Source organism: Siphateles boraxobius, unplaced genomic scaffold (assembly GCF_051911475.1).
Source record: "Siphateles boraxobius isolate OS27281-9 unplaced genomic scaffold, OSU_SipBor_1 202, whole genome shotgun sequence".
Taxonomy (NCBI): Eukaryota; Metazoa; Chordata; class Actinopteri; order Cypriniformes; family Leuciscidae; genus Siphateles; species Siphateles boraxobius.
Window position 1 is genome coordinate 510,389 of NW_027508814.1, and position 13,707 is coordinate 524,095.

General features: G+C 38.8%; 2 protein-coding genes across 6 annotated transcripts in view; both read left to right on the forward strand.

The window, feature by feature from the left end:
- Nucleotides 1–2,326, forward strand: part of sapcd2 (suppressor APC domain containing 2) — a 48,597-nt gene extending 46,271 nt beyond the window's left edge. For 2 of the 5 annotated variants that reach the window (XM_077237511.1, XM_077237512.1), the window contains one exon: nucleotides 113–2,326. In XM_077237511.1, coding sequence (XP_077093626.1) covers nucleotides 113–533 — 421 coding nt within the window. In that variant the 3' untranslated portion in view covers nucleotides 534–2,326. Of the gene's footprint in view, nucleotides 1–61 lie in introns of all 5 variants that reach the window. The other 3 variants (XR_013205986.1, XM_077237513.1, XM_077237514.1) reach the window with 3 other exon arrangements.
- A 6,901-nt stretch (nucleotides 2,327–9,227) lies between these two features.
- hcar2 (hydroxycarboxylic acid receptor 2-) lies at nucleotides 9,228–10,151 on the forward strand. The gene has a single exon (XM_077237515.1). The coding sequence runs from the start codon at nucleotides 9,228–9,230 to the stop codon at nucleotides 10,149–10,151; it is 924 nt and encodes a 307-aa protein (XP_077093630.1).
- The last annotated feature ends 3,556 nt before the right edge of the window (nucleotides 10,152–13,707 follow it).

The window sequence follows — 13,707 nt, forward strand, 5'->3', positions numbered from 1 at the left end:
ATCATCATCACTCCTCCAGAGACCAGGCCAACACCACTGTTCACTTCGTCATCATCATCATCATCATCATCATCATCACTCCTCCAGAGACCAGCCCAACACCACTGTTCACTTCGTCATCATCATCATCATCATCATCACTCCTCCAGAGACCAGCCCAACACCACTGTTCACTTCGTCATCATCATCATCATCATCATCATCATCACTCCTCCAGAGACCAGCCCAACACCACTGTTCACTTTGAGCCCAATCACGCTTTCAGGCAGAGTTTACATGTTTTTCAGTGCAATTTGAACACAATGCCAGAGAAGCAACAGCTCAGTCTATATCAACCCCTTCAGCTGGAGCTTCTCGTTATTCTTACAGCTTCTTCATCTCAGCTGAGACTACATGCGCATAATACAAGTAATAAGCAGAACAATAAACTGGATTCTAGCGCAGGACACTCAGATGGCATGAATGACCGCGTCGGTGTAGAGGCTGCTTTTAAAGTTCACTACACGTTTCTTCTGGACAGTCGGTGTGAATAGAACTATTATCTGAGCAGTCGATCAGTGAGATCAACGGTTTGGTGTAGATCTTTCTTTTAGTTAGATTTTTTTTTTTCAGTTCTGGTGCTTTGATTAGCGTGCTGTGTTTTCAGAAAAAGTTTCATTTGTAAAGTTCCTCTCCTTCATCCACACACATGCAGACGTCTTTGTCTGTTTTTGAGCATCTCACCATAAGCTTTGCTGTTAAAGATGGCATGGAAAGTTAAAAAGACTTCTGAAAGGCTGCAATGAAAGCAGATCTGTCTTCTGTATTGGGCCTTACATCTGAATGAAACTGATTATCGGAAAAGAAGAAATGTAGGGCGGGGCTTGGTTCTGTCCTGCAGTTGTTGAATGGATGGAGGCGGGTCTGAATGTGAGGGGCGGGGTTTAATCGCACTGAATGATTGGAGAGGTCCTGCACACATCATCCCCATAGAGAAGTCTGTCGTTTCACCAGACGTTATATTTAGATTTTTTTAAAGCACCCCTTTATTCTGTTCCAGTCCAGTGCTCTCCATAAGAAACCATATGATCAGGGTTCCTTAAGAGTTTTCTCTCAAAGTAATTTCTTTGAATGTGTGCGTGACTCGCTGTCTAATACCATAGAAAGTTGTTGACTCCTCTATTAGTTTGCAGAACAGAACTGTTTAAACGCAGAAATGCAAAGCTTGTGTATTTGTTTAAGCAGTATTAATTCTTTAGTTAAACATGATATTTACACTAAGTTGTTCTTTGAGGCAGGATATATGAGTGAAAATGATTGGCTGTGGAAATGACCGCTCACCGATGCCCTCTACAGGTGCGGTTTAAAAATAACCTGGAATATTATTTTATGCACAATTTAACTCTGTTCTGCTGGAGGGTTAGTAGTTTGATTCTTTCAATTCTCATTTTCGCTCCATGTGAATCTAATTTTATGAATGACTACAGCAGTGACTTACATGAATCACTTATTTCAGAGGACTAAATGCTTCTAATCTATCTTTACTATAGCCAGATATAAGCACAACCTGGCATGAAAGTGCATTTCAGACCTGAATGATGTGAACATTACTAAAAAACTTAGTAGTCAGTTTCAGCCCTGATGGAAAGTCAAAATGAGAAAGGAAGGATGTTTGTGGACGTGATCTGGACGACGAATATTTTATTGCGATCATCTAAAGATGGTTGATGTTGGATATGGAGAATGTTTGTGGAGTTTACAAAAGTGGACGCTGTGAAGTTCATTTCAATCAAGTGAATCATTCAGACGTAAATCCTGGTGTTGAAGCATTTATACCTGTGTGAAATAATGTATTTAATTTGACCTCACCTTTATAAAGCACTGATGATCTGGCACATGATTTTCAGTTATTGCATGGAATAAATCAGCTATTCAGTTTACAGGAGCTGAATGCGTTCATGAAGACGCAAAAAGAAAATACAGACATACAGTATGTAGCGGCTGAAGAGTGTTTTCACTTCCATCATTCTGTCCGAATCTGAGCTGATAATGAAGAATCACTGGAAAGATCTCTGTCGTTCTCAGCGCTTCAGCGTCTGGAAGCTGCTGTGGGAAATTATGGTTTAATGATTTAAGTGATCGTTAAGAGACATTACAGGAGAACAATCAATGAAGCTTAATGTCATTAGAGGCTTTATATATACAGGTATATATATATATACACATATGCTGCACATATGATGTACTGAATATCATCATACTGTTAATCTCAACTCTCATTTCTTTTGCATATGTAATCCACAACAATCTTTATGCTTTTCCATTATTAAAGCAGGTTCATCAGTGATGTGTTCTTGACTCTTCTGTCTTTATTTATTTTTATTTGCTTTTCTACAAAAGACTTGTAGGTTACATTGGTGTATTGTGTAGTTTTTGGTTTCAAGTTATTTGCAAAAATAGCGGTAACACTTTATTTTGATAGTCCATCTAATCTATTGAGACTCTACTAGTTATTAGTAGCCGTTACAGTACCATAAATGACGATTTAAACCGATTAAAAACTGACAAAATCTTTAGTTTACCATCTGTTGATAATCAACTAAAGATTAGTTGCTTATCAACAAATATTTATTTGCGATCAGTCGACTATTAGTAATATATATTTTAGGACTATCTAATTAAAGTAAAAAACAGTTGATATCAGTAGAAAGTATTATTTATCAACATATTACATTCAGTTTTCCATTAATTATATGCAACATATTTATCATTTAATGGGGAAAGTTTTGCATACCTGAATGAAGTAGAACAAACACTATAGGCAGCACATCAGAGAAAGAAAGCACTTTTATTAAATCAAATATAAATACTACAAATAATACAACCTATTCTTTACTAGGGTATCAACTGCAAATCTGAACCATCTGGTTATGTGACAAACATTATATTGAGCATTTCAAAATGAGAAAACTCTCAATACTTGGAAAAAAATGCTGCACTGCCCTAGTCCAAGATCCAACCACAAAAACAAAGAAACAAACAAACTTGTATAGTTAACAACAAGCTACTTTAAACAAACTTAGCTAGTTAACATCTTGTTGCCCACATTCCTTTCTTGACACAAAAGGTGATGAGCTGTTTATTTTTCTCATTTCAATGATCTTTTCTGCTAGCTCACCAACTATTTTTTTCTGACAGTTTTGCTAGTTGCAAAAGTGTATTTACTCTTTAACTGTTCTAGGACACTTTTGCCTACAATGTAAATCTCTGAAATTGCTGTGGTGTCTTTCACAGCATTTCTTGAAACACAAGCTTTCTTGAAAGGTGCGGTCATTCTGCACAAGTTTAAGACACTGTCTTTTCACCACATCTGTGATTAGCAGCTGAAGAAAACATTAACAATAATGTGAATAAATCACCAAGTAGTCAAGTCGCCTTCATTTATACAGCGCTTTTAACAGTATGGGTTGTTTCAAAGCAGCTTTACAGTGATAATAGAAATTACCGTAACAGATTGTTTAGGCTTTACCACAGCTCTAGGATAAAGTTATTGTCCAGCTAAAGTTAGTTTTGATTGATTCACTTCCATGGCGAAGTTCATTAGTTATTAAAGGTGGGGTATATGATTCTCTTTTTTTGTCAATTTTTTCAAAATAACTTGAAATCCTATTCCTAACCCACTTAGAGCCACTGAGTTAGAAGCACTGAAATGAAAATTAAGCAATTTAATCATCTGTGGAATGGGCAGGACTCGAAAAACTCCAGCCAATCATTTCCAAGACCACCTGGAATTATTGGACAGTAAGTTCGTCAATCAAACGGTCGTACCAAACCCCCTCCCCTCCAGCCCGCGTGACCCCCTTCGTGCGCATACTCAAAGCTCGTGACGCATGCGCATCTCGTTAGTAAAGCCGGTTCCATGATTAGTAGTAAATCGTCATTACAATCTCTCGCGCATCTGAGTTTTCGCTCGTGCATGATTGCGCGTCCATGTTCTTTGAATGGGTGGAGTCAGAGCCAGCGTTGCAGGAAAGAAGGTAGGACCATTTGATTTGCGTATTTTCAAAATCTGCCAGTCGTTTTCCAAATCACATACCCCACCTTTAACTTAGGGGCCGCTAACACGACACCGTTCTAACAGAAAAACCCTTAACGCGCTCCGGCCGCCCATCCACATAAAACAGTGGTGTCTCGAGAACTCACTCCCTGAAATAGGTTCGAAGGTGCAACCGATTATCTGCGCAAAGCGCAAAAACGCAAACCCGCAAAAACGCAGACTGCGCGCACTTGTGTTTAGTCGATAGGTATGCGCGTTTGAATATATATGTGTGCAGTAGTCCTTCACAAATCAACCCTAAACAAACTACTTGTCTGGCTTAATTTATAGTACAGATTTTTTTGTCGCGTCTGCGTAGCCACACGAATCAGAATTATCCCAACAACGTTTTATCTATACAGAGGTAAAGGGAAGGAGGCCTTCACGTGGAGAGACTAGTGACGCTTCAGGACTGCGTTGTCATCGGGTCCAGGCGCAGGTCCTTCATCAGATCTGGATACTGCCTGGATCCGGCAGACTGCGGTAAACCTCGGGATAAACAGAGAGACTAATATTAGTGTAGACACCATCCTTCTTATGATGTAACATCAGGATTTATGGGAAGTGTTCCCGGTTCCGGCTGATTTAAACTATGCAGCCTAACATTGAATTATAGAAGTCTATAATGTATTATGTGTATGCTAAGCCAAAGAGATGTGTTTTTAGTCTAGATTTAAACTGAACCATTTAGTGCTTTGTAAGTAATCAGCAATAATTTAAAATGTATATGATGTTTAATAGGGAGCCAATGCAGTGTTGACAGAACCGGGCTAATATGGTCGTACTTCCTGGTTCTGGTAAGAACTCTAGCGGCTGCGTTTTGGACCAGCTGTAGTTTGTTTATTAAGCGTGCAGGGCAACCACCCAGTAGAGCATTACAATAATCTAGCCTTGATGTCATGAACGCATGAACTAATTGTTCCGCATTTGTCATGGAGAGCATATGACGTAATTTAGATATATTTTGAGATGAAAAAGATGAAGATGAAAAGAGGAAAAAATGCAGTGTTACAGATACTAGACATGTGACTTTCAAATGAAAGATTGGTATCAAAGAGTACACACACACACACACCCACACACAGAGGTTCCTAACCGACGACGAGGACTTGACAGAGCAGCCATCAAGTGTTAGACAGTATTTTAGGTTATTACGTGAGGATGTTTTTGGTCCAATAATTAGAAACTGTTTTTTTTCAGAATTAAGTAGTAGGAAATTACTAGTCATCCAATTTTTTATATCAGCTATGCATTCCGATAATTTTGTGAATTGGTAAGTTTCATCAGGGCGTGAAGAAATATAGAGCTGAGTATCATCAGCATAACAGTGAAAACTAATGCCACGCTTCCTAATGATATCTCCTAAGGGTAGCATGTACTGTGTGTGTGTGTGTGAGTGAGAGGGTAGCATGTACAGCGTGAACAGCAACGGTCCTAGTACTGAGCCTTGTGGTGCACCATACTGATCTTGTGGTCGATAAGACATCTCTTCATTTACTGCTACAAACTGATAACAGGGTTAGGGTAAGTATGATTTAAACCATGCTAGTGCAATTCCACTAATGCCAACATAATTTTCGAGTCTATTTAAAAGAATGTTGCGGTCGATAGTGTCAAATGCAGCACTAAGATCAAGTAACACTAATACAGAGATACAACCACGATCGGATGATAAGAGCAAATCATGTGTGACTCTAATGAGAGCTGTCTCAGTAGTATGGTACGGTCTGAATCCTGACTGGAAATCCTCACAGACACCATTTCTTTCTAGAAAGGAACATAGTTGTGAGGATACTGCCTTTTCTAGTATCTTTGATAGAAAAGGTAGATTCGAGATCGGCCTGTAATTGACTAATTCTGTAGGATCAAGTTGCGTTTTTTTAACAAGTGGTTTAATCATAGCCAGATTAAAAGTTTTTGGTACGTATACTAGAGACAAAGATGAACTAATGATATTAAGAAAAGGATCTATTACCTCTGGAAGTATCTCTTTCAATAGTTTAGACGGTATAGGGTCTAACATACATGCTGTCGATTTAGATGATTTAACGAGTTTATAAAATTCAAGAGATCTAGTTTATTTTGTAAAACTGTTCATGCTGTTTTTTGGTAGTATGCAAGAGGATGCTTTGGCAACACCTGGAAAAGAAAGCGAACGTGAGTGTTTGGTGTACTTGAGATCAAAGCTGCAAGCAGACGCCCGATTCTTTGCCTAGTGAAGAAAAGAAACAAGGAGACCCTTGTTCCCATCATCAAGAAACATGTCAAAGTCTAGTTGTGAGTGATGAGTGGAGAGCATACCGTATGCCAGTCTTTCCCAGGAGGGCTACAAGCATGTCAGAGTCAACCACAGCCTGAATTATGTAGATCCACAAACAGGACTACATAGTCAAAACATTGAGAGAGCGTGGTCGATTTACAAGAGGGAAGTTTGGCGTATGCTGGGAATCGTTCTGAGAAGGCTTTAAAAAAACAGCTCTGCTTCACAGAGTGGACTTACTGGTTAGCAAGAAGATATAAACATGGAGTACTTGGAAGACTTCTCAAGGACATAAGGAATAGTAACCACAGATCAGTTTAGGACGTATCTGTAAAAGTTGCTGGTTATGGATTAACTTGTACCTTCGACTAGCATACACCCCGCCCACCCCTCATTGTTACGAAAGGCAATGTATTTATTCATTTGTTTTTATTTTTTTGCCTTGGTGTTGTTTATAATTTTGAATCTTGTCCTACCATTTGAAATATTGTTAAAGTAGGTTGTTGTTAAGTAGATACGAGTTTGTTGGTTTCTTAGTTTTTTGTGGTGTGATCTTGGACTAGGGCAGTGCAGCATTTTTTTCCAAGTATTGAGAGAGTTTTCTCATTTTGAAATGCTCAATATAATGTTTGTCACATAACCAGATGGTTCAGATTTGCTGTTGATACCCGAGGAAAGAATAGGTTGTATTATTTGTAGTATTTATATTTGATTTAATAAAAGTGCTTTCTTTCTCTGATGTGCTGCCTATAGAGTTTGTTCTACTTAATTCAGGTATGCAAAACTTTCCCCATTAAATGGTAAATATGTTGCATGTAATTAATGGAAAACTGTATTTAATTTGTTGATAGGTTGTAGACTTTCTACTGATGTCAACTGTTTTTCACTCCAATAAGATGTTGTTGATGATAAGTGTGTTGTTGAATGTCAACTGATGCACTGTTGGCATGCTACTGAATGGCCACTAATAACTAGTAGAGTCTCAACAGATGGACTATCAAAATAAAGTGTTACCAAATAGCTTAACAACAAGCACTTACTGTAGTGGACAGTTTCTCAATATCGCTATTAGTACTATCTCTGTTATCTAATATTTGCTGTTATTATTGTTTTTACCTTAATCTTTCATCTTTGACCTCTTACATTTTATCTCATCTCTGTCATTGTATCTGAATTATGTTACAATCAAAAATCCAATAAGCAGAGCAGAGATTTCTGTCATATATGGATGAATATTGTGACGATCTGCAAGACTGTGTCGATCGTGTCTTTAATATGAGGCTGTGCAAACTAGGATGATGAAAGTGCTTTAAGGGTTCGTGTGTTTATTCAGACGAGGCTTCATGCTGTTGAAGGAGCTTAAGATGACAAAAGTGCTTCTGTTTTGACTCTGAAAATGATTCTGTCACACAAAGGTAAAAAATAAGGCCACTATTTGACAATCACATAGCCGCCTCGTTGTCTTATTCTTCCATCCAGATGAACCTCCATGTCATCTTCATGTAATAAATTACACTTTGTTACAGTGAATTTCAGAAGAATACTAATGTACGGTTGCATCAGTTGTTTACAACCAAATTTCCGTCAGGAGCCAATGGCGAGTTGCATCATTGCCAATCAGTGTTAATGATGAAGACTTGCTTCTAAACGTCTTCTGAGCCAATCCCACCATCCGTAAACATAAACCCTGTAAATATGTTAATATGTTAGCATGTTATCTGGTCCATAAACTCAGCAATATGCAAATAGTTCTTCTGTAAGAGGGGACACATTTCCATATTGGTTTATTCTCGGGAACGCTTGTCTTCGATTGGCTCCTGAAGCTCCCGGTGGTGTTGAATCATGGGAGTGAAGTTGTCGTCAGTGTCTTCAGCTTAAAATGAGCTGTCAGTCTCACGACGAACTTCACACTGCGCTGAAGACCACCGGAACTTCAGACAGGTAAGAGATGATGCTTATCATGACACTGAAAGGTTTCTCTACTGACTGGAACTTCATAAATGTAACAAATGGTGGTTTAAGACGATTCATATTCAGTGACACTTATTGGTTAAGCTGTATTGAAACAAACAACTAAGGTCACTGAATAATTCAACTTAATGTTTTGACTTAACTATGAATTTTTATCAGTGTATCAAATTAATGAAACTATCTTTTGTAGAGCTGCTTTACAGTTGAAATTGAAATAATGATATTTGAACTGAACTACTCTTTATTACTGTGAAGCTATATTGTATAAAGTGCTATGAACATGACTTGACAAATCTAGTTTAATCTAGTTTACATCACAAACTCTACACATATTCTGTCACATAGTTGTCATAAGGCTGCTTGTTTATCTTCTATGTTTGTATTTTGTGCAACACAATTATTGTACTGTTCTATTATTTTGAAAAAGTCATTGTATAAAAGAATTTGTTTTAAATATTTTTTCATATTTCACACAAAGCAGATTCCTACGGTGACAACACAATATAATGTGACAACATGCCCCTTTGTAGATGTAGTTTGTTAAATGAACTGTAATAATTATGTTTTTCCTAGTCAAGACTTTAAGGTTTGATTAAGGAATATCCATTTATAAAATGATTATCAAAAGTGATTATCCTTTAACAGAAAGCATTTTGTTGCATTATGAGAGATCGTCACATGTGATGTCAATCTGTAGGGAAATACTTTAATCCAACACGTATTTGTGCGCTTCAGTTATTGTGTCTTCAAGTGTGAGAGTTTCATGAGCCCAAACGGTGAAATTAACTCTTGAATGTTATTATCGAGACATAAAGTCAAAGCTGTTTCAGTGCCATTTGAATGTGAAGAAAAGCACAAAGTAAGAGTTTGATTGATCACTGTTTGTGTTTCAAGGGTTGGTCCGAGCACAAAGAGAGAACGATGGCAATCACAGAGTTGTTCAGATACATCAACTCCTCTCTGCTCATCAGTCACCGGCCGCTGAACGCCTCTCCGGTCGAGCAGACCGTCTACGGCAGCTGCGCACACATGCCCACTGTCATCATCTTCTATCTGGTGCTGCAGTTCATCAACATGTTCCTGGGCATCCCGGCCAACATCATGGTTCTGTGGCTCATCCGTAAGAATAAGGGAGACTCGTCCACCTCAGACATCTTCATCGTCCATCTGGCCGTGCTGGACACTTTCTTCTGCCTCACTCCTCCGCTAGAACTGGCCAACATCGTGTATCTGAACAGCGGCAGCATCTGGTACGTCCTGCGCTTCTTCTACGGCGTGAAAGACTCGTCGCCGCTCTTCTTGTCCTGCATCTGTCTGGACCGATACATGGCCGTCTGCCATCCCATCACCTTCACCAAACTCAAAGACCAGCGGCATCGCTCGGTGTGCGCCGGCGTTGTGTGGTTCGTCACTTTAGCCTACGCCGCAGCAAAGTGTGTAGGAAACATCCCTAACTTTGAGAAAGTCTTCACCGTCATGATTCTGGCAGCGTTTGCATTCATGCTGTTCTGTAACATCTCTATTCTCTGGGCCCTGAGACAATCTGCTCCAGGCCGAGACGAGACTCATCCCGTCAAGAAAAAGGCCTTTAAAATGGTCATCATCATCTTGGCCATCATTGTGTTTAACTACTTCCCGCCGGTGGCTCTCTTTCCGTTTCAAGAGTATTTCTCTCCGGAGGTCTTCCGCTGTTACATCCACTACATCGCCTTTGGCTTCATGGATATCAGTAGCAGCATCCAGCCGGTTCTGTATCTGTCGCGGGACAAGCTTCACAAAGTCCCGTCGTGCTGCTTGAAAAACACAGACTCTACGGATGATCCTGTGTTCACCGTCAGCCGTTGAGTTGCTGTTATTGGAGTATTTCATTGATCAGAAGCACTGAACTACTGTAATAATGCAGGTCTGTGTGTTCTGTGTACGTAAACAATATGTACTGTTTTTATATTACAGCTATTAGACTCTTTTTGCAGCTGTTTTATGCTTAAGCTTGTTGGTTGTGAGGTATGCGTTGTATTTACATGAAAACATGCTGCTGATGTGTGCACAGAAACATGTTGTTATGAGCATATTTATTTGCAGTGGATTTCAGTTTGTTTTTAAAGTACAGTAATGGTGTGTCACATCAGCCTTATGAACTCTTCATTTATTTATGTCTGTAATTCTGGATTAACATGCATCGTATGAGACAAGATGCCTGTTTTAAATAATTGTATTTTTCACAACATTGCACCATACACACACAGAATATGTATATATATATATTGTGACGGGAGGAGCTAAGAACAGACACAGTGGGAGTGGTGTCAGGCCTCAGAGAGGCATTTTATTAACATAAAGGAACATAAAATGTCCAAAAAGGGGCAAATAAAGTGTTAAAACAAAAGGGGGATCTGGTGTCCTCGTCGGCAGTGGCAGGAATCCCTCCACGCTCCCCTCCTGGACCCACGAAGACACCAGCGTGCACGGGGAAGAGACCGGTCCTCAGTATTTAACAGCGCCGCCTATTCTCCTCTGCAGCACCTCTCCAATCACACACACTCCAGTGGGGAACCTGGCGAAGGTAAGGGACGGGGTGGCGCTGATTACAAGGGAGAGGCAGCCGTCCCGTCAAAATATACTCAAACACAGCAGTCGTTATTATTCCAGTGTAACAACGTTAGTAATTCAGATTAGGAGGCGGGAACCAGCAATCGATTTACACTTTAATAATCATAAAATAAACAAACACAAAATGAAAGTAAAAGCTGAATGATTTAACAGTGCACATCATTATTTTGTTAAATTCCTGTTCCTGGTAATCTTGAATGATAATAACTTCCTCTTGCAGCTTCTCTTCTCTGATGACGAGGGCGGGGCAACCTGTCACTCACATGAGATCAGCCAATAGCAAACCACAGCCATCCAATCAATTCCCCATGGACAAAATCAAGCCCCGCCCACATTTCTTCTTGTTAAAGAAGTGTATCACTTGGATATACGACACAATAGGAGAGTAAAGACCAGGACAACTTCCCTTTCATGCCGACTTTAATACGCTTATAAAAGATGCTTATGTGTAAAAGTTCATGAAGTTCGATTAATTAATTTACATTATTGCATTTAGCTGAGGACACAATTCAATGGCAAGACTGGTCCTAACTTTAAATCAGTAGATTGGTCTAATCTGAAGACAAAAACAATATTTTCCCTTGGTAAACAGCTAACCCTAACCCCACACTGTAAAAAAGAAATAGTAAAATAACGGTAAAAAGTCTGGCAGCAAAGTTGCCAACCACTTACCGTCAAATTACAGTAAAAAAAAACCTTCAATTATTTTACGGAAAAAATTGTTTTTTGAAAAATCTCAACAAAATCTTTGTTGAATGTTAAACGAATGCATAAATCTGTATAAAAACTTAAAAATACTGCAGAAATACCTTAAAATTACATAATTAAAACAAAGACTTCTGTTTTAATACAGTATTATTTGGTATATTTTTAAGATAATCCAGTCCATCTACAAGAACTCCTTGTCAAAGTAAAGACTTTTCTATGTAAAGCACACAGAAAATGTTGTATAATTACCTTCAGATACCCTAATTTAAAGCCCAATACCAGTATACTGATCGATTTAAACTTTTATGTCATTATTCAATCTATTTACAGTAAACCCTTTTAAATATTGGTTTTATCCTGTACAAAAAACAAGATCTTGTGATATTGAGTTTCAGAAACATATTTTTAACAGTTATTGCTTTATAAAAACATTATTTGACAGTAATTACAAGCAACTCTCCAATATTTCTACCATTTAAATAAGGGGGTTTACTTTACATAAACATTATTTGACAATAATTACAGGCAACTCTCCAATATTTCTACCATTTAAATAAGGGGGTTTACTTTACATAAACATTATTTGACAATAATTACAGGCAACTCTCCAATATTTCTACATACTTTAACCATTTAAGTACAGGGATTACCTTATACAAACATTATTTGTAGTAATTACAAACAACTCTCCAATATTTCTACATATTTTCACCCTTAATGTATGTGGCTTTACCTTATAAAAACATTTTTATTATGGTAATTATAAGCAACTTATAATTACTTATCTACATACGTTTAACATTCATATATGGGGGTTTACCTTATATAACCAATACTTGACAGTAATTACAAACACATCTCCAATAACTTTACATGCTTTTACTATTATTGTATAAGGGTTTACTTTATATAAACAATATATTATAGTGATTAAAGGCAACTATACAATAAATCTATATACACTCACCTAAAGGATTATTAGGAACACCTACTAATACTGTGTTTGACCCCCTTTCGCCTTCAGAACTGCCTTAATTCTACGTGGCATTGATTCAACAAGGTGCTGAAAGCATTCTTTAGAAATGTTGGCCCATATTGATAGGATAGCATCTTGCAGTTGATGGAGATTTGTGGGATGCACATCCAGGGCACGAAGCTCCCGTTCCACCACATCCCAAAGATGCTCTATTGGGTTGAGATCTGGTGACTGTGGGGGCCATTTTAGTACAGTGAACTCATTGTCATGTTCAAGAAACCAATTTGAAAAGATTTCGAGCTTTGTGACATGGTGCATTATCCTGCTGGAAGTAGCCATCAGAGGATGGGTACATGGTGGCCATAAAGGGATGGACATGGTCAGAAACAATGCTCAGGTAGGCCGTGGCATTTAAACGATGCCCAATTGGCACTAAGGGGCCTAAAGTGTGCCAAGAAAACATCCCCCACACCATTACACCACCACCACCAGCCTACACAGTGGTAACAAGGCATGATGGATCCATGTTCTCATTCTGTTTACGCCAAATTCTGACTCTACCATCTGAATGTCTCAACAGAAATCGAGACTCATCAGACCAGGCAACATTTTTCCAGTCTTCAACTGTCCAATTTTGGTGAGATCTTGCAAATTGTAGCCTCTTTTTCCTATTTGTAGTGGAGATGAGTGGTACCCGGTCGGGTCTTCTGCTGTTGTAGCCCATCCGCCTCAAGGTTGTGCGTGTTGTGGCTTCACAAGTGTTTTTCTGCCTTCCTCGGTTGTAACGAGTGGTTATTTCAGTCAAAGTTGCTCTTCTATCAGCTTGAATCAGTCGGCCCATTCTCCTCTGACCTCTAGCATCAACAAGCCATTTTCGCCCACAGGACTGCCGCATACTGGATGTTTTTCCCTTTTCACACCATTCTTTGTAAACCCTAGAAATGGTTGTGCGTGAAAGTCCCAGTAACTGAGCAGATTGTGAAATACTCAGACCGGCCCGTCTGGCACCATCAACCATGCCACGCTCAAAATTGCTTAAATCACCTTTCTTTCCCATTCTGACATTCAGTTTGGAGTTCAGGAGATTGTCTTGACCAGGACCACACC

Bases quoted from the DNA above. Each gene is read 5' to 3' on its own strand.
- hcar2 (XM_077237515.1), top strand. From the start codon at position 9,228: ATGGCAATCACAGAGTTGTTCAGATACATCAACTCCTCTCTGCTCATC.